This window comes from Biomphalaria glabrata, chromosome 1 (genome assembly GCF_947242115.1).
Source record: "Biomphalaria glabrata chromosome 1, xgBioGlab47.1, whole genome shotgun sequence".
Taxonomy (NCBI): Eukaryota; Metazoa; Mollusca; class Gastropoda; family Planorbidae; genus Biomphalaria; species Biomphalaria glabrata.
The window spans coordinates 64,484,791-64,511,374 of NC_074711.1; the positions used below are offsets into that span (position 1 = coordinate 64,484,791).

General features: G+C 32.8%; 1 protein-coding gene and 1 long non-coding RNA gene across 3 annotated transcripts; both read right to left on the minus strand.

The window, feature by feature from the left end:
• Positions 1-542: 542 nt before the first annotated feature.
• Positions 543-3,150, minus strand: LOC106053091 (uncharacterized). The gene is made up of 3 exons (XR_001215187.2): positions 3,005-3,150; positions 2,156-2,227; positions 543-836 (listed from the first exon to the last, which is right to left on the minus strand). It is a non-coding gene; the product is annotated as an uncharacterized LOC106053091 (long non-coding RNA).
• A 4,870-nt stretch (positions 3,151-8,020) lies between these two features.
• On the minus strand, positions 8,021-26,346 carry LOC106053094 (citrate synthase, mitochondrial-like). Of its 2 annotated transcripts, none has more exons than XM_056007902.1 (10): positions 26,148-26,346; positions 19,219-19,272; positions 17,957-18,064; positions 17,409-17,624; positions 16,872-17,042; positions 14,868-15,067; positions 14,406-14,539; positions 12,911-13,008; positions 12,148-12,357; positions 8,021-9,463 (listed from the first exon to the last, which is right to left on the minus strand). In XM_056007902.1, exons 1-10 carry the CDS (start codon positions 26,205-26,207, stop codon positions 9,287-9,289), a joined length of 1,428 nt encoding a protein of 475 aa, XP_055863877.1. In that variant the 5' UTR covers positions 26,208-26,346; the 3' UTR covers positions 8,021-9,286. The 2 variants fall into 2 exon arrangements, with proteins under 2 accessions (XP_055863877.1, XP_055863870.1); XM_056007895.1 differs by having other exon boundaries at positions 12,911-13,012; positions 14,410-14,539; positions 26,148-26,345.
• Between the last annotated feature and the right edge of the window lie 238 nt (positions 26,347-26,584).

Here is a 26,584-nt window from a genome sequence, read left to right on the forward strand (position 1 = left end):
ATCGGTCTGGAACCTGTCTTTGTCACAGCACCTTGAATGTCTGTCACACTTGGTATCGGTCTGCGACCCGTCTTACAGCACCTTGAATTAATTTTGTTGATGTTGGTAAGCAAAACATTATTTCTAAATGGCTGGCATTAAAACTTTGCTACCTAGTTTGGTTAAGTTGCAGATGTATGTTAAAATACAGTTTTTTTTTCTTTCAAAAGAAAATGTCGAAGACAAGCATGTGTTTATGTAGAAATGTCTCTTATCTGTCTTTCATTTGTCAGTGTAGACCTATGAAAGTCATGTCAAAAGACGATTTAATGCGTAATGTAATGAATAGGTCTATTATATATATATGCTATACCGGCACTTATTTGTTTACAAAAGAAAAAACATATATATATATATATAGGCCTATATGCCGGAAAGGGAGAAAGTATATCTTGTAAGTTGTACTTTGCACCATTTTCCCTATTACTTCGTAAAAAGAAGATAATGCTTAAAAAGAACATGTATATATAAAAAAAAAATGTACAAGTCTCAACACTCAAACCGTCAGCTGATATTCTTTAATGTTTTTATACAAATGATTGAATGTAGATAAATCAAAATAATCAAACAATGTTATGCATACGTAATTGTACTTTACAGTTCACATGATCATTCATAACATCTGCAATAATCCAAGAAAAAAAATGTCTTTGTAGAAAATAGTGTCCAATGTTCAGAGGCGTGTCCATGTCATGTGTGGGCTAGTGTCAGTTTCGGTGGCTAGCATGCATAGATTGTTTTGTTAGAACAGGAGAAGCAACCCTTGCTAGCTTCACAGATGGCTTCAACTCCTAGGACTGAGGAATTATAATTACGAAGACAATAAAAATCAATATAAAAGGTTAAAACTGTTTATGATTGCAATAAACAAATATAGTTTTATACTTGCCTGAAAAATGTAAGTCAACATTAATATATTTTTCAATTTTAATCAAAATAATATTTTATAGCATTAATATTAAATGAAATACTATTACCTAAAGCAGAGAGCACAGATCGTTAAAAGCCTAAACTGTACAGCATTGATTATTTCACAGCAGTCGTGACATAGATTGAAAGTTAGGAAGTTGTAAATGAAACCTAATCGTTTGTTACTGTTGCAGCCAGTCTCTGCAAATCTGGACACTTCATCTCTCTTCCAATCTGACAAAGCTAATTGACCATCTGACCAAACGTCTCAACTGTTATGTAATTGTAGGCAACTTTCAAGTTTGAATGAGTTTTTGTCACAAACTTCGTTGGGTAGACGATGACAGTTACCGGCTCTAAACTGACCACACTACAGAAACGAGATATTCCACCTTGGTCTATTGTTTTACATGTTCCATACTCTTGGCAGAGGGTTACTGGTGACTTTGTTTGACCTATCACCAGTTCTATTCAAACAATTCATTGGTCAGGTTATGGTCTAGCTCTACAAGGTGGTCAGACCGAACATATTCAGTGTCAACACTAAAAGATTAAATTTGTCAAGTGTGCAAGCGTAACACAGAGAGAATAAATGTTTCCAATGATGATGGGAAGACGATGCCCCAGTAATTGTTGAACTCGTTCTTATTCCAATTCTTCTTTTAGACCAACATAGAATGAAAAGTGTAATCTGTCATTTGATGATTATGACTTTATGTACAGTATATAGATCCCCGTGTTACGTAATAAAATTGTCAAGATCTACGGGTATTAACCACGCTCTACCAGCGTCACAGTGTGCATGTTGGAGTCTCGGGAGTGTGTATTAAATATAAACTATCTAGGGAGTTTGTGTTTGGAGAGAAAAAGAAATCGAATCAGTTTTTATTGGAGAAAGAATCTATGGAGTGTGTCTTGAACAAAGAGAAGCTATAGAGTGTGTCTTGAACAAAGAGAAGATTTAGAGTGTGTCTTAAACAAAGAGAAGATTTAGAGTGTGTCTTGAACATAGAGAATCTATGTTGTGCCAAGTGAGCCAGGCACTTAAACTATAAGATTTGAAATCATTGTCAACAAATTACTTTTTAGTTTGCGATGCTTATGTATGAATCAATCTAATTTGTTCTGAATGTGATATAATTTTTTAACATCAAATAACACAATGTGAATAAATCGTTCAATATATTAAACTTTGTTTTCTTCTTACCGTAATAGGAAAGTGCCAGTATGGCTGCAGATACCACCAAGTTTAAGGCTCGTTTAGCGTTCATGGTGCCACCTTTTGATTTAAAAGAAAAAAAACTATATTTTTACACAATTTTGCTTGCTTTAAATAAAAACAAGGAAGCTTAGTACTATATGGCCTACATAGTACGACAACTAGACTTATAGGCTTCTAGAGAAATTGGAGGAAGGCATAGAGGGTAGGTATTTATCTGATAATGGTCGAACACAGGACTTCATCAGGCGCATTTAAAAATATAAACAGTGAGCGCTTCATCCCCGATACTTTGTTTACATTGTCATTTTCACTTTTAGATACTGATTACATTCTGTAAGCAAAATAGAAAAAGAATAGGAAGCGATAGGGAGAAATAAATAAGGGAATTCAAAGAAAAACCAAAGAAAATGAATTTAAAAGCTAAGCAGAGATTGTAAAATAGATAGGCCTAACATAAGCAATATCAATGAGAACTAAAGGAATCAAGATGTGAAGAGTAATTTCTTAAATACGTTTTTAGTTGTGCCAGTCTCTTAGTACGACCTAAAATAGGTCAACTTCAACCATAGGGATGTTAGTTTGTGATGCAGATGTAGGAGTTTAGACTCTACAGCGCTTCATTCAAAGTACATGAAACAAACACCTACAGCCTATCAACACCTTCCTATATTCTGTGAATGAAAATGTCCAATCGGAGAGTTTTGAAACGTTAAAAAAAATACACGTCGGATCGAAGTCCTTATAAATATGAATATGATCGCAGATACGAAATAAAAAAAAAATTATAACAGTAACAGCAATCACATTTGTAAATAATGTTATACGTCTACGTACAGATAGAAGCTGGTCAGATGTTGCCTATTCGCCCAGACTTACTTCATATCTGCGCCTTAATTCTATTTATACTTTTCTTAAATTTTTTTCTACAGGCCGTACTGTTTGACTACAATGGATATAAACAGAGGCACTGACACTAATCTCTTAATTAAATCAAGCCTGTAAGATGGGTAGATTTTAGCCCATACTCGCACAAAAGACCATTAACAAGCTGTCGCCATGAAGCTGGTCAATCATCAGTCTTCCGGGGACCAGGACGAGGTGAAGAAACCAAAGATACGACGTCTTCGGCATTTGAAAAACAAAGGCAAAAAAAAAATCATAATTGCCTTATATCCTTTGGCTTTGTCTCACTCAACAAGGTCTACACCAGGGGCGGACCGTGTGTCGCTATTTGTATTGGAAATAGTATACTATCCAACCCACAAACCGCGTACTATAAGGTGGAAGAATCCCTGCAATCACCTCTCAAGACATTATTTGAAGCAATAGGAAATTAGGATAGAGAAATATGAAGTTTTAATGAAATTGTACTCAGTAAAACGAATTATTTCCTAGTAATCGATCGAAGAATAAGACGACAGAATTTTACTTTTTTTTTTCTCTCTATCCTACATTTTTCTTTTCCTTTTTGTTTTTTAGACGGAACAGCTCACTCAATGTAACAGATGTCACAATACTAAGTTCTTCTATAAATCCTATGCCGCTGTTACAAAAGTGACTGTAGGCTTTGGGATGGTTGCCGGCGTCTAACGCTTTGATTTGTTGGATAATGATGATCTTCATAACTCATTGACAGAGTTTCTCGGGCGTCAGTGGCGGATTAGCGATGGATGAGAGAAGTTAAGGGGCGCCTATGTTATTGTTTTTACAAAGCTTATATCAACTCTGTCTGGTAAAATGTTTGTACACGTTATTTCTCCCACATCCAATCTCGGATCAAGCTGAAATTGTGCACAATTATTTCTTGTACCTGACAAAATGTACTTAGACTTAGATGCTCGGTGACATATTTCCAGCACACTGTAGAATCCAATGTTTTAGCTCCTTCGCTTGTAACACGTTCTAATGTTTCTGTTGGCAACACAATGATCTTTCAATGGAGGGGGTGGGGGTCTCTGGACAATTGTTATTTTGTCTATTTAATTTAAAATATCTCCCGATATTCGCCATCTTCCTCTCCTTGTTTTTTAGGTTACATTATGTTGGCACCACATTTCTTCATACTGCGTCTTTTCTTTTCTTTTTTTTTTTTTTCTTACTGATCTTCAACTCATACCTTCATGAAACCTGGGTGGGCTTTCAAAAACGACTCCAACATTTTTCTTATAAATTTGACAGTTGCTATATATTATTTGGAAAAGAATTACTAGCTCGTTCGTCACACTGGGAAAACTCTAGTTTGAGCTTTATAATTTTACAAATAAAAAAAAAATGTTCCTTTTTCTTTTTACAATACCTCTATTCAAGTCATAACTTCATGGAGGGTGGATCTCAAAAACGGCTTTAACGATTTTTCTAGAAATGTAACAGTTGATGTATATCGCTGAGAAAAGAAATAGTAGCTCGTTGACCACACGGGGAAAACCCGAGTTTGACTGTTATCATTTTTTCAATTAAAAAATGAAATAAATCTAAAGTTAGCTAAATATCTAGATCTACGTCTCTATCCAACATTGGTTTTGAAAGTAGCCTACCATCCTGTTCATGATGAAATGATTATAGACTTCGGTAATTTCCGAATGCAACTCCTTTTTGTTATAACTGAAGAGTTTGATAAATTAATGTTCAGAAACATTTTGCGCATCGTCTTCTAAGTTAAGATGACCAGACGTCCCGACTTAGGCGGGACAGTCTAGCTTTGAACCGTTTGTCAAGCTTTTCATAAGCGGGACAGCCAATGTTCCGCTTTCATCCCAAAAGTCAATCAATGTCATGCTTTTGATTTAAAATCTTTCTTAATCTTTGGACTAAATACAAAAAGTACCACCTTGCAGCGTTTCCTTCTGGATACATTTCATGTTCGATGCTTCGCAGGCTCCTGTGTTAGAGGCATGAAAAGTGCTTTTATTTTGCAGCATCCTGCCTTCTAAGAAACTGACGTCAGCACGTTTTCTTTCAAAAAAAAAAAACACGTATTTTTCAATTGGAAGGTCCTTGTAAGCCTCCGTTAAAGTAGGCTACTTCTACAATATCTAAATATTTGTTTAATAGTTCATTAGCAGCTGCTAAAGTTACTATTGCATATCATATAGTTTTCAATCAATGGACTGCACTTTGATAAGAAATGTTTGACCCAAAATATACATTTGCAAGAACCAAGTGTGAAGCAATCGCTACTAAAGGTTTGGACCCTTTAAAATTAATAAAGTCAATAAGCAGCTGCTAGTGATGTCCAGTTTTTGACTGTGTTGACGGAGGCTTCGAGCCCACACTAAAATGAAATTGTTTTTCCTGAGGATAATATTCTTTGTGCTACCCTTCGGGGGGAAATCTTTTTAAAAGCAGCAGCAATCGTAAACCAAATGCTATGAATATTCAAATTTGGCAGGAACATAAAGCCCCACAGATTCAAAACGAAATATTAGACCTGTTGGGCAGTGCAGTGCTGGCAAACATGCCGGTAGCCTACTATAGGACATCCATTCCGCGCCATTTTTCTCTTTCATTGGTGACAGCGCTCAAGACAAATAAAAAGTTGATCAAACTAGTATTATTTTTTTTTATACTGTTTACTGTTTAGTGATCACCGATGACGGAACATCCAAAGAAATAGCAATTAGATTGTCATTTCTAGGTTTCCATATTTGTGAGAACCAGACGTCTGCAGAATTGGCTGAATAAATGCTACAAATAATGAAAAAACCCCATTTATCCTTAAATAAATTACGAGGCTAAAGCTAAAATGGTGCTTCCAATATAACCGGATACTACAATGGCCTTTGGGCATTGTTTCATCAAAAGAAGCCGCTTGCTATGCAATGGTTTCTTACTTTGCTACAAAGAAGGCCAGAAAAATGTTAGTCAATAAATATTCGATCTATTTACTGTTAACTAATGGGCGTAGCACTAGATACTAGTTTGTAGCAATGTTTCAAAGTTTGACACCTAGAAGTGTTTTAAGAATGTAAATGTGTAGAACTTATAAAATATTTCTTTATACATTTGAAACACCATTAATTCGTTTAATTATGTTCAAAAATTGTGTTGGAGTTCTGATTCAAACGTATTAAGATTATTCTACTCTAGACTCTAGTTGTGTTGGAATGTCTTTTGGTCAATGTACCGATACATTCAGATTACTCGATGGTTTGGTCACACATTACATTCATCTTTTTGGGAGGAGGGGGCCCACCAACATATTCTTGAACCCGGGCCCACGGGTACCTTGTTACTCTACATTGAATGTGTCCCGCACCCCAAATATCAGGTCACCTTATCGAAGTCTAAATCTAAATGCTTATCATTGGAATAGTAGTAAACCTAGGCTTAACCAGGATTCTTTCTCGGGGAGAAGGGGGTGGGGGTAAAAAAAAGTTTCATTGTATTTTCATCGAATTAATTACTTTTTTAGAAAAAAATAAGTTGCATAAAGGATGTATGTCTTTTTTAAAAAGTATTTTCAATGTTTTTGTTTAACAGAAAACTAATTTCTATATAAGTTGTATAAAGGAGGTATCAACTTTTCTTTTTTAAAGCATTTTTTTTAATGTTTTTATATTATTAAACGGGTCCTTCAGCATCGAAGTGTAAACAAGAAGCAGATCTATGATTATCTTATGGTGTGAATATTGAAAGTTAGTACACATAGAAGACATATATTTTGAAGTCTTGTTTTCAAAATTGTGTATTTCAATGAGGAAAAAACGGTTAACATTTTATTAATTAATTATTTTTTTTAAAGTTCGTTATTTAAAAGACAAAAGCACGCTACAGAATATGGTGAAGTCGGATTTTCAACAGCGTTTTTAGTTTTGGAAATCTAGACGTGACGGTCTTCACAATACTAAAACAGGCTTTTCCCTTTTCGGGGTGTTGCTTAAACGAAATAATAATAGACGTTTTCGATTCCTAAAATTAAAGGGGAGAGGAGTATCTTATAATATCTATATATTTCAATCGTTAATTCAAAAGAAGATACGTCCTACGCATTTCATGAATCAGTGTAGTCATGCATGTTAATCAGTGACAAACTCCTGGCTGATTCAGGCAACCCATTCCATGCTCTAATGGCACTAGGGAAGAAGAATTTATAAGAACTATTCCCTAGCAATAAACGAAAGCATAATAATGTGATGTAAAATATTGAATTAAAATTTAGGAATGTACATCTCACAGTGGGTAAACCTTTTTGGGGCAATCGCAAGTACTGTACCGGGTATATCAAAAGTGATTAATTTTTCTAACGACATGGAAAGAAACAAAACTTGTGACAAATACTTTTTTTAGGTGACAACTAGGTGGGACAATTAGGAATGAAAGTGTAGTGTGGATAAATCTACATAATTTCACAACACAATCAACGTAAACAGTTTTCATTTTGACTCCTCAAATCTTAACAAAAGTTAGCCAGTAGTTAAATATTTTGAGTACTTCATAAGTTGCCATCACAACTTGTGTTCACTATTTGTCCTAATGTCACGAACATCATCTAACAATTTTTTTTTTCAAATAGTTCGGTTCATATTAATGCTATCGAATCTAATGATAGTTCAGACTTCATTAGCTATCTCCCTCGTTAACCATGCCTCGAAAGGTGCTGGATTTGATGAACATAATATATATATATATATATATATGTAAACCAAAAAAAAACATCTATTTGAGATTACTTGAAATCACGAACTAATCACTTGTACAATTATTTCCTGGATTTTGTTAGGCGAGAAATAATTGAAGTATTTTCAAATGAATATTGGTTATAGCCAAATCAATGTTGTTCACTGTTGACAGCAGTGATTTCATTCCATTATGTAATTATAGAATGCAAAAGAAGCAACTAAAAAACATTAAAACAATTCTTCATTTTATTGTATAAGCAACCAGATACAATGTCTAACGTATGTTGTTGCTCTGGGTCTACAGGTCTAAGAATAACAGCTTATAATAATATCAACTGCTCCAGTGTTTGTGATCAGCCAACCAGAAAACTTGTACTTATCACAACACTGCCTCTAGAATACCATTAGTACCAACATACATGAAATTTGCAAACTTAAACAAAAAAAGAGAAGTACTCTGTACATACAATTAATATCTCCAGCCTACAGTCTATTACATGCATCAGAAATCAACATTTGACAAAACAACTATGTAAAAAGACAAATAGTAAGTACAAGCCCATTGACTGAGAGCTTGCACTTTCAGTCCAGTGTACAGAAGGTTCTTTATTTCAATACATCACCGTCGTCAAATTCAAATAACAAAAATATTTTGTGTGACAGCTTCAAACATGTAAGATTCAGTACAAGTCAATCAGTGGTTCAGATCTTTGAATGTTCAAAGGAGATAATAATGGTATTGAGCTAAAAGGGTATTTTATGTGAAGACCAAATAAAAACAAAATCAAAATACAAAAAAGACATTTCATCAACTCCCAGGTAGTACAAAATAGTCATTAAAGTAACAATGGTATGGCTGAGTGCTGCTATCAGTCTTTTGCATATTTTCTTTTCACTTTTAGAAACAAGAATATGCAGGTGTTAAGTAGTGAAGTGTTTACTATGTCTAGCCACTCAATAATAATGTAGGAATCTAATATCACCAAAGACAATCAAATAGTTCAACATTCATTTATTGAAAACAATAATTGTAAATGAAACAATTATCACTAAATATAAGTAATTAGCTCTAGCTAAAACAAAATAACAGTAATTGAAAAAAATTATTTGGCAATGATTATTTTTTGTTTGTTTATGTAGTCACCAACAAATTACAGAGATGGTGTTGGAAGATGGAGAGGGAGTGAACTAGAGTCTATACCATGTCCACCATGAGATTTGCATTGTACTGCACTGTTTTTCCAATGAAATATGTTCTTCAATGTCTAACACAGTTATGTTAAGTAAACACCAGTTTACAACTTAATCATTTAAAAAAAACAAGAGAGAAAAAATAGTCAAACAATGTACCAATGTCAATGGCCTCCAGCACAAAGTATATACACTCTAAGAATAGATGGATCAAGTCTTACATTTCACTCTGTACACATCAAGTTTTAAAAAACGTTTTTAAATTAATGAGATGGAAAATACAAACAGATCATCTTCCAACAATAATCTACTTTTTGCTGGCAGCAGCCATGGCTATTTTCTTGAGGTGTGGTGTATCAAATGATTTTGGTCGCTCTATGGGAAGTCCTAATGCGCGGTCCCATATTAATGAAGCCAATACTCCCAGTGCTCTTGAGACTCCAAACATTACTGTGTAGTAATTCATCTCTTTCAGGCCATAGTACTACAACAACAAAAACAATGATTCAGTAGTACGGGTACATAGTGATTTAAAATACTTCCTTTAACCAACAAAATCAATTTTTGCATAAATAAAACACTAGTTTAAAGTTTCATTGATTTCAAATTTTATATTGAAAACAAATGGTTTGTTTTAATTATAAGATAAAATCTAGGCTAAAGAATTGTATATTCATTATTTAAATCAAATCTAATCCACATATGGAGGAAATATTAACAAAATAAATTAAATTTGCAATCAGTATTTTCATTTCGCATTAGTGAAAAAATAATTAAAATGTCAGGAATTTTTTTGTTGTAATTCGGACTTTATGGAACAAAAAAGGGTGGATCATTATGCATAATACCTAGGCTAGAAAACAGAAACAAATTCTTATCCGATAATGATCAGATCACAGACCTTTATACTTAGTTTGTTATGTACGCAACTCTTTTTCAACCTGTAAGGGAAGTCTAGGAAATCAATTTTTTCCCCTAGAAAACAAACAATCTTTAGTTTTCAAAGTTTAGAAATAATGCAATGATCTATTAATCAAAGAACTATATATTCTTGCAAATATATAAAATAAGGCTATTTCCTGTTAGTTTCCATTGAGATAATGTTTTGAAATTCCTACAATGAAATAATTCACGTCTGTTAATTTTAATCATCGTGTGTACATTTAAATAGATTGATCAATTAGATCTTTCTAGATTATGTATATCTAAAAATTGCAAAATAATAATTATGAGATGAGAGTGCTCTTATTTTCGATGTACAATTACTAGATCTAGATCTAAACATTAAATTATATGTTACATAGGTTAGAGTTGTAACTTTACTTCTTATAACTACTTTACAAAACAATGCCTTGCTTCAGCTTTTTTTTTTTATTTTTCACTACATTTTTCGTAGTGTTAAAAGATCTCCATGCCCAGTCTAGATATAATATATACTAGACATATTTTACTTGCTGCTCTTTATTTGCGTATTACTGTCGATATAGTAACTGAGAGCGTTTTGTAAACAATTAAACGAAATAATAATGTAATAAGTAAAGCGAATGTGTAAATGTTAAAAATAGTATGAATGAAGCTATCAAATCAAAATAGCTAATCGGCTTAATTCAATTTTTTCAAATTAAAACATTTGCTTGTAGGCCTACATATATTTGATTAAAATTTGAAATGAATAGACTTAATTTTGTATGTTCATGTGTTAAAGTATAAAGTAGATCTTGAGGTAGACATAGATCTAGATCTAGACTAATCTAGAGTTAAAAATTGGCTTTTATAGAGTTCATTCTGTGCTGCGTGAAGGCTTTTCTCTGTGCATGCGTTTTTTCATGAATGAATATAGGCCTATCTCAACACGGCTAAGCAGCTTCAGTGAACAAATGTATTAAAAATGCTTTAGAAAAACAAATTTGAATGTTAATTTGATTAAAATATGAAATGAATGGACTATAATTAGTATGTTCATGTGTTAAAGCATAAAACTATCTTTGCGAAAAGAAGTTTTATCATTTTAGAGTTGAATAAGAGTTTTAGACCTAGAAATAGAGAGATGTGTTAATGTGCAAACATTCAGTAATATCTAATGAAAGATTGTGCGTCGGGATATCTAAATTTGCAGATATAAATAACGAATTTATGTAAAAAATGCTTTTGAAACACAAATTTGAAAGGTAATTTTATTAAATAATGAAATCAATAGACTATATTTTGTATTTTCATGTGTCAAAAAAAAACTATAAATGCAAAGTGTAGTTCTTAAAATTAGATCTAGATCTAAATCCTTTCTCATGTCAACATTGTAAACAAAGCCTAGATAGATAAAATACTATAGATGTAATAGAATTGTTTTTTTGAGGGTCTTAAGTTTGTTTTAGGGCTACAATACATACATTACGGTCTAAGTTAGTACCCAAGGAACATTTCTGCCAAGTTTTATCAAGATTGGTCAAACGGTTTTGATTTCTATTTGTCACATACATATGCCTTACTTTCTACTTTATAAAGTAGATAGGTCTGTGGAGTGGATGCTGAACGTGAGCTTTTTTTTCTTCTAATTTTGAGGGACAGTTTTACATGGCATGTCTGTAGTAGGCTTTTCAAATGTTTTATTTTTCTAACACTTCATTAACCTAAAAAAAAAGTTTTTTTACACCAGGAATGTGGTACCAAATAAGTTACAAGTGTCATTAAATTTTCATCAATGTTTTTTTTTCTCAGGGGTTCATACTTTTTATTTATCAGTTCCTTGTTCAGAAAGATTATACAAGTAATTTTTTTTCTTAAGTTCTTCATAGGGAACATTTGGATAATGATAAATTCTTCTTATAGGCTTTTCCTGTAAAAAAAACATAGGATCAGTAGGATATTTTATCAGTAAATTGTTCAACTAAGAAGTTCATTTGGATAGTTTACATTTTCTTATGTTGTAAGTGTGTGTGATGTAAATATCGTAACTCGGCCTTCATTTTATTTGGACTATTTATGGTAGTGCTTCTTACTGTAAGGAATATCTATTGCATTAAATGTAGAGTTTGTGAAATTTCTAAGTGTTGTTAACAGGCAAAAAAAATGTCGCTTTCGTCATTTCTGCAATGTGAGACAGTACGCCTTTATAGACATTTTTTTTATGGCACTCCTGACAATTCTGTAAGTATTAACAAAAATTCTAACCTGCAACAAAACACCACTGTGTGCATCTACATTGGGCCATGGATTTTTAGCTTTTCCTTGCTCAATAAGGATGTCTGGAACAACTTTGTAAAGTTGAGATACCAGTTTAAAGAGAGGGTCATTCGGTAAATGTTTCAGAGCAAACTCTCGCTGGCACAAGTAGCGAGGATCTGTTTTACGAAGCACAGCATGACCATAACCTGGCACAACCTATGTAAAAAGTAAAGAAAGAATATTTTTTAACTGCATTACTAATTCAACAGTTTTTACTTACATATAAGCCAAATTCTATGTGTACATGAAATGGAAAAGTGGTTTGAGTGCTGGGACAAGTCCCAAAAAAGCCTGTGGAGTATGGGAGGCGCACTGACTGCACTTCCCTGTGGTAGAGGCTGTCCAGGCCATTGTCCTGTTGACTCATATTTCTCACGGATATGGCCTAATTTCGATTCACGGTGCCCCCACTGCGGTGAAGAAGAGGAAACCTTGCCTCATATTCTGTTTGACTGCCCCAGACTTGCTGATCTCAGTCTCAACAGGTCTGGGAAACCAAAAATTCTCAACCTGTATGGTGACATGTATGCACGCAAGACAGCAGGGTTTCTGTCCATGGCTTTTGCAAGAGAGGATTTAAGCCTCTCAAGCCCTCACTCCAATGGAGTTTGATGATGATGATGGTGTGTACATGAGTAAAGCTAAGTTATACTGAATACTAATCTAATTTTTATACAAAAATATGACATTTAAAATCATTATTAATTACTTGTCCTGATTTCAGTGTATTCCATATAAAATCTCTTAATTGCTGATCTGAGACTTCACCACCAAGACTCTCTTGAAGTTTAGTTGTCCATACCAAAACTTCCTGTAAAAGTAAGAAAATTTGTTAAATTCTATATAGCATTTTCCCTAAGGTCAGCTAAATAAAGTCTATACTTCAAGACTATTCAGGGGTACCACTTATTTTCTCAGTAAACCCTGATATAAAGTGTGTGCCATCTAATATGTATTCAATTCAATATTTTTAGTTTATTTTTCCAAAACTTCACAAAACTAAAACATATAGATCTATATGCCCCTGTATAGTAAAGATGTAATTAGTAGGCCTATAATAACATGTATAGAGTTTGGGTGTATTTACAGATGCAACTTGTACGGATTAGTCAAAGATGTTGATTTAGTAAAATATTATATTGATGATGTTTGTTTTTAAAATGATTTTTCACCAAAAAAAGCTATTTTAAATGTTTTTCTTTTAAATTTAATTTTAACTTCAAACTTTTTTTTATTATTCCTTTCAAAGACCCTGCTTTAAACACATTATAATAACAAATTCCATCTATTTACATGGACAAGTGAATCTATTTCAACAAGATAATATCATCAAACTTCAATAGGACTTGGATTTAGTGCAGATCTACTCCAAAATGGTCCCAGATCTAGATTTCTAATATTTATAATGTAGCTTTAGATCTAAAATGTGTTGGACTGCTTGTACATATCTAGATCTATAAAGACATATTTCTATCTAAACGAACTTTAATAATTTTTCTTCAATCATTGATTCTTGTTCTGATCTAGGGCCCGCTATCTTCACTAAAACTATGTAAATCTAGCTATGTATTTTAGGTAGATCAAGTTCTAATCTATCCTAAATCGAGATCTGGATCCTACATCTAACTTAATATCTAGATTTTCTAATCTTATTTGGAACCAATAGAGCTATAAAACACAGAAAGAAAAAAAATAAGTCCAATCTCAGTTCTCAAGTCAACTGTGAATACATTCGTGAAATATGTTTTTTTGTAGACTTGATCTTAAATCTCCACCAAATAGGCCCCCACAGTCTAGATCAGATCTATTTCTAGAGATAGGTCTAAATCTAGATTTACTTCTAAATATAGGCACATTTTGTGTAAAATATTTACATTAAACAAAATAATTCTCATTCTTAGTGCGCATGTAAACTGAAAGTCTCAGGGGTAGCAATATATGAAACAGGTAAATTATGTTTAAAAATGGTGGCTCATGCGATTTGAACTAGCAAATTAAGATTAATGGGAAAAATGCTGAAAACTTTAGACCAAAATCTAAAGAAAAACTGATGTTGCTAAAATTGTAGGAGGGAAAACCCAGAGGGGAGAAAAATCTTGAGACCTGGATTTCCAGGGTATCCCAAAAAGTGGCACCCCTGTACCAATTATATCCTAAATGTGTGTCTCTTTTATTAATCTAAGGTAAATTCATAAATGATGTACATGCCTGATTAGCCAGTCCATGAAGTGGACCTGCTAGGCCATTTAGTCCAGCAGCAAATGAAAGGTAAGGATCAGATAGTGCACTGCCAACTAAGTGTGTTGTGTGAGCACTTACATTGCCACCTTCATGATCTCTTTAGAAAAAAATAAAAGTCTAATTAGTTTAACTTTTTACAAGAAAACACATTCAGCAAAAGATATAAAATATATACCTAACTAAAATAGTTCCCAATTATATAAATTTATTAAATAGATATATTTAGCTTTAATATTTTTTCTTAAAAAAAAAAAAAGCAAGCTTTAAGTTTAAGTTATATTTTTACTAAAATTTTTTAGATAACAAAAAAAATTTAATTTAACAAAGATAACGTGAAAAAAATGATCAATGATAAAGTGTCATCACAAAATGTGTTAGATATTTAGACAAGCAAAGTGATAAACAGTCATAACACAGAAACTTACGTGTGAATGGTGAGATAAAGTCTCATGAGTTCAACAAAATCTGGATTGTCGAATCCCAGCATGCTTGTATAATTCCAACTCCAATCCTTCTTCTTATCAATTGGATCTGGTGGATTGCCTTCACGATAAAGATTGCGATAAATTATAGCTGCTACAGTTGGCAATTTGGCAATAAGGTCCATGGAATCTTCAAAACACAGCTATAATTTAAAAAAAAACAAACAAGGTTACAAAGACAGTTTATGTGGAAACACAAACTTAAAATCGGTCCCCGAAGTAGTCCACCCAGGCAGGCTTCAATATTTTCAGAAAGAACATCCAAATGAAATTATATCAAAGACAAATGAGAGATAAGAATGTAGAAAGAAGGTTGACAGATATTGTGTAGGGCCCCAACGGTGCAGTAGATCAAAGGATAGGTGCAAGTGAATGCAAAGTTAGATGTGAACCTGGCCTAACTAATTCAGACCTTGTGGTCTATAGGGCAGATGATGTAAAGTTCATCTGTTTTTGTGGCCTACGGTTAACAAGGGTGTCATGTGGCCAGCACGACGACCAACCGCATTTACTTTTCCCCAACTAATGTCAGGTACCTATTAGAGCTGGGTAGACTCAGAGGCGCCCAAGGACTCAGAAGTTAAAAATCCCAGTCTTCACCAGGATTTGAACCCGGGACCCTCGGTTCGGAAGTTAAGCGCTTTACCGCGCCTCTCCTGGTCTAACTGAAATCTTTTAAATAATGTAATTGTTTTGCAAAGGCTCAATAAAAAAACATTTCCACTTTTAAAAAAAGTTCAAGTAAATGAAGTTTATAAGATTACTATTCATTTTAAATTAGGTCTACCTTATAATGCATACTAATTAGCTTTTTCTCTTTAAAAAACTGCTTGCATAACTGATTTTAAAAATTAGATTTTTCGCTTTCAGGAAAAAAAAAAGTAGCAGTTGCATCAGAACTTTGAATGGTCTAAAATATTGTGATGTCGGTCTACCTTATAATGCATACTAATTAGCTTTTTCTCTTTAAAAAACTGCTTGCATAACTGATTTTAAAAATTAGATTTTTCGCTTTCAGGGGAAAAAAAAGTAGCCGTTGCATCAGAACTTTGAATGGTCTAAAATATTGTGATGTCGGATTTTCAAAATCTTTTCTAGTTTACGAGATCTAAACGGGACAGACGGACAGACATTTCACACAAAACTAATAGCGTCTTTCCCCTATCGGGGCCGCTAAAAACTATTGATGAAAAAAAATCTTGATGATGTTAAGGTTGTACAGTGCAGGTAAAAAAAATACATTAAATATAAAAAATATGCAAAATGGGAGAAAAAAAATGTAAGTAAAAAAAAAAAAGTAAAGTGCTCTTTTCAGACCTTGCAATCTATAGGGCAGATGATGTAAAGGTCATCTGATTATTTAAGCCACCAATGATTCAGGGAGCACTTATAAAGTCTCTACATTATTGCACTAGATGTGCTCCATATCATCTCTATCACAATAAAACAAAAAAACTCTACCAACAGAGCTTTAGTATTATGCTTGGTTTTAAACAAAAAAAATACATGTTTCAGCATCACCATCTCATCTGTCCCTAGACTTTTGTTGTAGGGGTTCTAAAACAGTTCACTTAAACAAGTCCTTTCATTTTTCCTGGTCAGAAGCTGTTCTTAGTAAAAAAATCAAAAGAGAAGCTGGTCCATTCTATTACATTCCAGTCAGCTTTTCTTTAAACAACCCTTTCTTCGCGCTCCTTCCACTATACCTTGAAGATGACTTAATGAGTCATGTCTTACACTATGACCAAACCATCTCAGTATTGAGAAGTTCCTCCTTTTTTTTTCCAGCCAGAGAGTTAACTTATTTAAATGACATTTCATGTGAGAAACAAATTGTATTAAATTTTTAAAAAATGGATCATGGCTGATGACAATGCAATTTAGGACATTTAGAGTCTATTTGTTGATGAATCATAGGCTTAGACAAATATGAGATGCACAGCTTACCTCCCAGTATTTTGATTTGTGCACACCATCAGCATAAGCTTTAGCAAACTTGCTCTCTGAGTTCATAACAGTTACTGCTGCACTTAACTGAGACATTGGGTGCAGAGTACTGGGAAAATTATTGAGCATTGTAATCACATGATTTGGAATATCAGCACGTTCATTCCATTCCTAAAAGAAAAATAAGAATACATCACTGCAATTAAATATGAATAGTTCTTACTAGCTAATAAAATTCTAAGAGCACAAGAACTGCATAAAAGGATTAATTTAAAGGGTCAGTTTTTTTTAAATAATTTTATAGCTAAGTATACTTAGCCAAAATTTTATAATTTCTAAGTTTGGTAATGCCTGAGGTAGAGTGCAAAGCAAAAGGATTTTTTTTATTTCATTTGTTTACAGTGTTAAGTTTATTTCAAATTGTTTCAAAATTATTGTACAGAGTGTATATATATATACATTAATGAAATATACTGATTTTAAAAAGTAATTTTTTTTTTCAATTATATTCTATAATTTTGTTATGTAAAAAAAAACCTTGGTGACATCATTGACTTGCTCCTGTGAAGGTATTTCACCAGTTACCAGCAACCAAAACAGGCCTTCGGGAAGTGGCTGTTCACCGCCAGGTGCTTTAGGGAGCAGTTTTTGGCACTCTGGAATGCTAAAACCACGAAATCGAATGCCTTCATCGGGATCAAGAACTGATGTTTCTGTTACCAACCCACGTATGCCTCTCATACCACCATACATCTATATCAATGAACAGATAAAAAGTGCAAAGATAAAAACAAAATGATAATGTATCCAACACTTTAAAAAATTAAGTCATTTTTTTTAATAAAATCTTTTTTATTTACCTTAATCAAATTCAACAAATATCCAATTTTTCATGATAAATCACATAATTTTATTTAAAAATGTAAAATAAATATATATATATATAAATCAGACTATGTACAACATTTGCAAAAAAAAATTTAAAATATATACCTTAAAAATAGTTCTAAAGTTATATTGCATAAAAATCTAAAGAATTTTAGATTGCAGTAGAGGTAGGAAGATTCCTATCCAATAATACTTACCATATCTACTGTAACCTCTCCAACTTTTGTGTTGCCATATTCCTTTCGAAATTCTGTAACCTCTTTTTGCTTTTCAGGAATTATTTTTGACAAAACATCTTTCAGATTCTAAACAAAAAAAAACAACAACAACAAAATAACAAGATCATTTTTTTAAATTCATTTCTAAATCATTAATGATTTTATCTCTAAAAAAATTGTTAAAGCTCTTTTATAACTATAACTTGTTTATTATAAAATAGAAGCATCTTCTAATTTGTTAGTGACATGTCATATAGCAAGATCTTTTTTCTAATGTGTTATTTATCTTTAAATATGTGATTTAAATTGCAATGACAAGGCCCTCAAGATGATATGCTTCATTAGAATGGGTGCTACTACTAGGCCTATGGCACAATGAGAATTGGTGAAGTTTGGACAATGTAGTCCTTGTACAGTGGAACCTAGAGATACAAGTTTAATTTGTTCCAGACCCGAGCTCGTAAGTCGATCTACTCGTATTTTGAATGAATTTTCCCCATATAAAATAAAGTAAACCCAATTAATTGGTTCTAACCCTATATAAAGTCACGAAGTTACCTAAATGCTGAAAAAGACATGTTACGAATTAATAAATGGACATTAACATATATACATAAACAATACTTTTGTTTCAAGATGGTGCATATGATCGAATATGCAGGCAAGTTCAATTACACGAGACCCATTCTCGTGCATAATAATTATCTCCTGCTTCGTTTCAATGAATATCATCCTTTTCTTTGTATCACTTGACTTAGCACTTGGTTCTTGGGACCCATGATGAACAAGAATAATTCAGATTAAAATCACTAAACTCGCTAGCTACAACACTCACATTACCGAGACGAGCCTTTGCGATACATGCGAATGGTCAAGATCATGGTGTACACACTCTGCTGTTTTTGTCCAAGTAGTGGCTGAGGCAACTTCTCCCCATTTTCCAGCACTGGCTATTATGGTTCCTATTCCGAGTGAGAATGGAAAGATCTGATTTCGCAGGATCATTGTTGATAGAAATTTCGCTCTTGACACTGCTCATATCTTGAATTATGTAGAGTAGCTCATATTGAGGTTTCACTGTACTACAAATATGTGTGTTTGTTCTCAACACAAGGCTCTAAAAAACTATCCCTAGAGTGGACTCGCAATGCATGGATTGAAGAGCACTGGTTAATAAAATTAAATGAACCTAAAGTGAAAACAAAATTTATAAAAAAAAAATTATTGTTAATCAAACTTACAGTACTGCTACTTGCTTGTCTGGTAACAACCAATGAAGACTGTGCAAAGATGGTCTATAAAATATTTATAAAATAAAATTAATTACTCATCAAAAAATGTGTACATTTTAAAAATTATATATTGTTTTTTTATTCAGGGTGTATGATTTAATATTGTATTTTATTAAATTGTGAATGGGAATAGAGGTGTACATAAATTCAAGGAAAGAATTGTATTATAGCTAAAAACAAATACTGGTATCTCAATTTTTAGGTTTCCTAAAAATAAGCTGTAACTTTGGGTTATTGGATGAATTTCTTGAAGAGAAGGGGGAAGATTACTGCAATGATTCTATAGACTATAGATCTAGAATAATTTTTAGATCTAGATTCTAGATCTGAAATATCTTAAAAATCTCATCTTAATTCTAGATCTAGACCCAGATCAGAGGTTCTCAAACTTTTTTTTACCCGGCGACCCTTTATAGTAAAAATTTGCCACAGACCTCTTAAGTGAAAATCACTAAGAAGTTCATCGCAGATATAGGATTACTTATCTGTGACTTCCAACATATATATGAGAACGAAGAAGAATCTGTGATTGAGATCTGAGTTTGTTCTTGCACAAAGGTTTCAATACTCAGTCTGGAGTATCAAAGTGAAGAATGTTTTCAAATATTTAGTTTAACTTAAGCCTTCATGGAATAGTATGTGGGCTTAATAAACACATTAAATGGTAGTGATTGGTGAGTTGATTATTATTCACTTTTATCCAATTGGATAACATAGCTTTACTTTTAGCAAAGAAGTTATTTTTTAATAGTATACAATTTTCATCTTTCTGCCGACCCCCCAGGACCCAGTTTGAAAACCACAGGACTAGATCCTAGAGAATCTAGAGTACTCCAGTACTCCTTAGATAAGTAGAGGCCCTAGGCGAAGTAAATTTGGTGGCCCCAAATGAAATGTATAAAAAAATTAATTTAAACAGGAAAAAAATACAATTAATTTATGAAACCTAATTTACTGCAACAGTAACATTGGGCACAAGTTTCGCAACTTTTTAAAAATGTTTTTGAGTCTTAAAGGCCCCCACCAATCGATTGGATACTAAGCCCCCCCCCCCCCCCCCCCCCCCCGCAACAAAGCCCCAGGAGGCTGCCTTAGCCTGACTTGTTTGCGCCCTATGCCTAAGGAAGGCTTAGCCTTAAGGCAAGGCCGGCCCTGCTAGATCTAGAATTAATCTCATAGATTTCAAATAATGTAATATAAACTGGTCTCTAAGTCTAATTATTACCGACATTTAATCTTTAATCTAAGACTGTAAGAGTCTAGAAATAAGTATTCATTGACATTTATCATATCATTTATGACATTACAATTACAACTTAGTAACTCAATAGTATTAGTTAGATATGTGAAAATCCGTAAGACCGGAAGTTAAAAAATGTCTTCAAATTTTGAGATCGTTTTTTTTTCTTACTTTCTGTACATAGGCCCTTAATTGAAATCGATTATGATTTTAAATCCATTGGAATCGTGGCTAAAAGAGGTGAATATGGATACATTTTATATTGAGGAACACTTTTTTCATGTGGACTTGAAAAAAATGTGTATTTTCTTACTTTTTGTTTACTTGAAGGTATATGTATTTTTCTTTTTACTGATACTCATTTCAGGTTACGTTTTAGAACTTGATTTTTTTTTGTGCTAATAGAATATATATATCTGGCCATATTTCTGCCAAATTTTATCACGATACCATGCTCACTTTAATTGTTATCGATTATAATGTTGATGCATAAATTTGCACTGCTCCCTATGGGATTTTTAATTTTTTTGAAAACTAAACTATTTTAAGAATAAAAACTGCATAGGCTAGTAGTATATAGCAATTATGTATAGGTCTAAATAGATTTTAAAGAGTTTTTTTGGTCGCTTCTATTTTTTTATTATTTTAAAGCGCATTGGAAAAAAATTGTTTCAGGCGATTTTGATCCCACTTTTTAAATATTTTGTTAATTTCTCCCATCACAACGCCGCCATTTTGTCCATACCCCTCAGACATTTCTTGTAGCTCTAGACCCGATAATTTGTTTATTTTATCAATTTTTACATTCTAAACAAGTGAAGTTCATAATTATAAATGAAATCAGATTTTTGAGCTAGAAATTTACTTATAATACTAGATCTACTATTAAATTTCTTATTTAATAAGTAGATTTATCCTCTACGAAACTCAATTCCAACTTTTTAACTTTTTGAGCGAAGGTGTGTCTCGCTGGCTTAGCGAGCGAGACGCTCTCTACTTCGTTGTTCCATGTCAACCAATGTTAGGTCAAAACGCCACAAAAAAAATCATAACTTTCTAACTGTTTAACTTACATTCATAATTTATACACCATTGGAAAGTTCTTTCAAAGTATTTTAATAATGTACTAATGAAAAATTGTTTTTTCAAAGATAATTTTTTTATTTCACATCCCTATATCAGTAGTGTCAATTATATAGATAGATCTATGACTTTGTCTTTTGGTCTTTTAAAATTTAACTCTAAAATTGAGTCACTTAACTCTTAGATTCCCCTCCCCCCACCCTACTTACAAGGGGCATAGCTAAGAATTTTCCATCATTTGGGGGTCCGGCGGGCTTGACCTCTTTGGGGGCCCCTGCAATTTGGGACTGGGTAATATTTTTTAAATGTAAAACAACACTCATCAGGGGGCCCCCTCAATAGATCTAAGACTTAAATTTAAGTTTTTAACTGGAATCACTCACTAAGTCAGTAAGTGACAGTGAGTTGAGTGAGTAAGTAACTTCAATCACTTATTAATAATTAAGTTATAATCTTATATCACTGAATCACACATCACAGTGAGTTGAGTGAGTGAATCAGGCGTAATTTAAATAAAAATTCTAGATTGACTGGATGATAGATTCAGATAGATAGATCTATTAATAATATTAATATTTTATTATCTTAAATATTAACTTACAAATTACATACTTCAAAAGAGAAGATAATTAATAATAAGGTGCTGCACTATATTTATTGACTATATGAGTAGTTTATGCTATTCGGACACCTATAGGCCCAAATTTGAATGTTTGACTTTGACAGCGCATTATTTTACAATGGTTTGACATAGAAAAGAAAATGACGTATCAAAATCTTCTTTAGTTAAAGGAGAATAAGGATGACTACTTATATTTGTTCCCCAAACCTATATTTGTTATTATATTTAAGGTCAAAGAGGATGTGTGTTTTCATTTAAATCGGACACATTTGACCCACATTATTTGATTCCGGACACCATAATTTATTTCGGACAGTCTCTATATTTAGGCATCAATAAACTCAGATTTTAATTCTATATTAACATTAACTAAATTTTAAGATCCCCAGGCATAGCCCCTCACATGAAATCATTACGATGTTTTCAAACTATGCATAAATACGAACACAAAAAATTAAAATATGAACACACTTATTCTACCAAAATTAGGTCACTGGAATAGTGATTTCTGCACCGACTTTTAGACTTATTTTATGTGTGTTGAATGTTTGGGGTTTGCATGATTAGATGTGTGTTGAATGTTTTTTTTTTTTTTGTTTATTAATTTAATAAATTTCTAGATCTAATACAGATGATCTTTTGTAGTATAGTAGGCCCCTACAGGTTACGATAGCCATTCTGAATCCTCTATATTCTCTCTATATAAATCTAGATCTATCTAGTAGGTCTAGATCTAAGCATTTAACTTCATTCAATGTACCAAGCTCACTCCAAACATTTGCCCATTTATTCTTTATTTAAAAAAACAACAACAAACGAACAAATATAATATAAGATCATTTTTATTGATGTCCAAAACTGGCTGTCCGAAATAAATTTTGGTAAGAAAATCGTAATCTAATTCGGACAACGTATTAATTTTTTTTTTTATGGAATTAGAAAACTTGGCTTATGAATCAAATAAATTAGCTCCAAAAACAGAATAATTATTGCCGGGCTCATTAGTGTAGACTTAGCCAATCAAAAAATATAGTCTTAACTCTAGGAAGAGGTAAAGTCATCCGGGTAACATAGGAAAAAACAACAACCTCACTAACAAATTTGAAATTCGTTTTTCTTACATAAAAAGACAGCTAAATGAAAGGAAATTGGGTTAGAATCATTGGAAAATGGACAAGCACATTATATAGCGCGCTAGTTTTATAATACATATATTAAAATAATTATTTAATGACCACAAAAAACAGCGAATGTCCGAATTCATGTAATGTCCGAAATAAATAAACTACTATAGACTAGATCTAGAGTAACTTACATCTATCGAACACCTTCGTTTTAAGGTACTTATCGAACACCCCATTGTATTTTTTTAAATTCTCCTTTATTTCGATGATTATAAAGAAACTAGTCCATTCTTATTGTGCATCGTCCATTTCTTGATAGTTAAGTTATAATTAGTTTCATTTTCACCCGAGGATCATTTTTTTACTTATATTCAAAGTGCATTGGTAATATTGGTATACAAATTTCACATTTTTTGAACTCTTGGGAAGAGTGGAGTGAGTCTCGGGTTAAGGGTATTTTTTAATGCTAATGATGCTTCAGCTCAAAAAAACTATATAATACGCTTCTAATTAGGCTGAGACATATTTACAACTATTTATTTGAAAGTGTCCTTTGTTACCTAAACATGAAAATTGAGGTTTAAAAAGGGGGTGTTCGATAATAGCAGTTTTTATATAAGCAATCTCAGCTTCGTAAGATATCGAACGCCATTTTAATGTTAAAAATAAACATCAAAGGGATATAACCCAAAGAAGACAAAATATTTAAATTATATATTTCTTAATAATTGTTATTTTTTAAAATAATGTAATGCAAAGTACAGATATAAATTAATCATATGTTACAATTTGTATCAGCTATTTGTGGTTTACCGTAAATGTGCTATATTTTTTTAAGTAAATAGATTTACATCGATATGCACTAATTGTACCCATTTTAAAATTAAAAGCTTGATTTTATGACACATATATTATAGCTTGATGCTAATAGTAACCATGTCGCACTACAGTGAGAAACAGAGTGGAATGTATTCAGTTGTGGAATGTATTCAGTTGTTGTTTCTTTTTCAGATGCCCCATTCTATTAACTTCTGAATTTGCCCCATTCTATTAACTTCTGAATTATGTGTTATAAACCAATACCTAGCGCATGTGCTTGATGTGAAGAGATATTAATAAAACGAAAGGGCAAAGGGGGAGGTATAGAATGCAGATATGGTATTTTGAAATAAAAATGTATTGGGCAGGTAAAAAAAAAAGGTCGGGGGATGGGGGAGAGAAATAGTCAAGACACTGTATCCAGAGATCATCAATAATTGATCGACCATTAGAAAAATATTTGACGTCAGCCTCAAATACAAGAGTCAGTTGTGCTTCTCAATCTAGACGTGTGGCGCCGGGTCTATAAAATTAAATATATATATATATTTTTGCCATAAAGTATGATAAAGCTCATAATGCGCTACAAAGACACTACTTTGAAACATCACAAATACACAAAATAATAACAATAACACCTTTAACCACTCTCTTATTCTGCCTACACCCCCTTACCCGCGCTTCCACTCTCCAACATTCACACTTTTTCAGTGCAAAGTAACAACGTAAATATCAAGACTCAATCCAAACGCAGCCACCAGACTAACACACAACAACAAAAAAATGGTCAGTGATAGCGTAACACACAGGTGTAAACCAGGCCATCAACACGGCCCCAAAACATTGTTCAAGTTGTAGTAAGAACAATGTTGAGGGGAAAGGGGGAGGAGCCATCAGTCGAGTACCTACGGTCAAGCCGCTAATTAGGTCACAAACACTAGGCATGATAGATACGTAGTATATATAGATATGTTGTTTTTGTGTGTGTGTGACAAATACTAAGTGTGCTCTAAAATACGGGTTTTTTTTTTGTTTTTTTTTTTTTTGGTCAACCAGGTGGTTTAGGGAGGGTGGATTTATCTACATCTATAGGTAACACAGCTTGCAAGCTACCATAGCTTTTCAGCACCCCCCTTCCCCGCCCAGATCGAAAAATATCTAGCACTGACTTTTGGGCTGTTACATACACTGAGCGTGCTAGATCGGCGGCGGCTAGTTACGTAGGGCCGCGTACCGTATGTTTTGTTTTTAGGTCAACCAAGTAAACTGTTGTGTCCTGCAATGACTTGGGGAAAGCGGGATTATCTATTGGCTACCAAAGCTTATTAGGCTCTCCCTCAAATAAATAATATCTGGATTTAATTTATTAATGGCCTTATGTCTCAAAATAGCTTAGACCTAAATAAGTACTACGGTAATGCGTTACTGGGCTTAGCACCGTCAGTTTCTAAGCAGAGCTGATCAGTGATAGATTCCTTCGATGTGGACCATTTGAAAATGACTAAAAATCTGTCTTTCTTGACATGGCGTAAAAAGAAAATGATATAAATAAATAAAAAATATAGATTATAACACTTTTGAAACACCATACTTTTCACAAAATTTTAAGATTATAACACTTTTAAAACACCATACTTCTCGTGTGTTCGATAAGTTCTTAATATGTTCGATAAGATAAGATAAAGGTAAAAAAGTGTTCGATAATTTAAGCTTTTGAAATCATCAACCTGACCCATTTTAACATCAAATATAAGTTTAACTATGAGTAGTAATAGAATAAAACATGTCTACTTTTTAAGAAAAATGGATGAGGAGTTCATAGATACAATCAGTTTTTTTCTAGGTCTAATTTTTACGGAGATACACAAATTCAAACATAAAAAATGTCGACGAATGAGCTTAACTTGTTCGATAAACGTAAGTTACTGTAGATCTAATTCAGTATTTCTAGAATCTAGATCTAGATCTAAGTAAATCTAACTATAATTACCTGATTGATTTTTATAGCAGACTGCAATGAGGGTAATTTGCGAAATACTGTGAGAGACATAATAAAACAATAAGCGGTGTCTTCACCTATGCAAAATGTAAAAAAAAATAATTTTAGATCTAGACCTAAAAAATCCAAAATTAACACGACCTCCACAGTCGCATAGGGGTTAGCACAAGTGCGTTAAACGTCACGGCAACACTTCCGCTTGATAGTAATGTCACGTGATACACTTAGGCTTTTCCGTATTAGTTCTATGGTCTCTTTTCTTTTGCGAAAAGCAATAGAAATAGAATCTATATATATAGAGACATGGGCGTAGCCGGCCCCCCCCCCCCCCGAAATGAAATCCCTCCCGCAGGGGGGGATCGGAATTTATCGACTGATTTTTTGCTTTGATTTTGTTTATTTTAGGTGAGATTTTAATACTAATAAAC

What these genes read in the sequence shown, in the direction of transcription:
- LOC106053094 (XM_056007902.1), bottom strand. Translation starts at nt 26,207, where the DNA reads ATGTCTCTCACAGTATTTCGCAAATTACCCTCATTGCAGTCTGCTATA. An exon ending in CTGCTATAAAAATCAATCAG is followed by an intron (nt 19,273 to 26,147) that starts GTAATTATAGTT and finishes AATATTTTATAG; the next exon opens with ACCATCTTTGCACAGTCTTC. An exon ending in ACAAATCAAAATACTGGGAG is followed by an intron (nt 15,068 to 16,871) that starts GTAAGCTGTGCA and finishes TTTAAATTATAG; the next exon opens with CTGTGTTTTGAAGATTCCAT.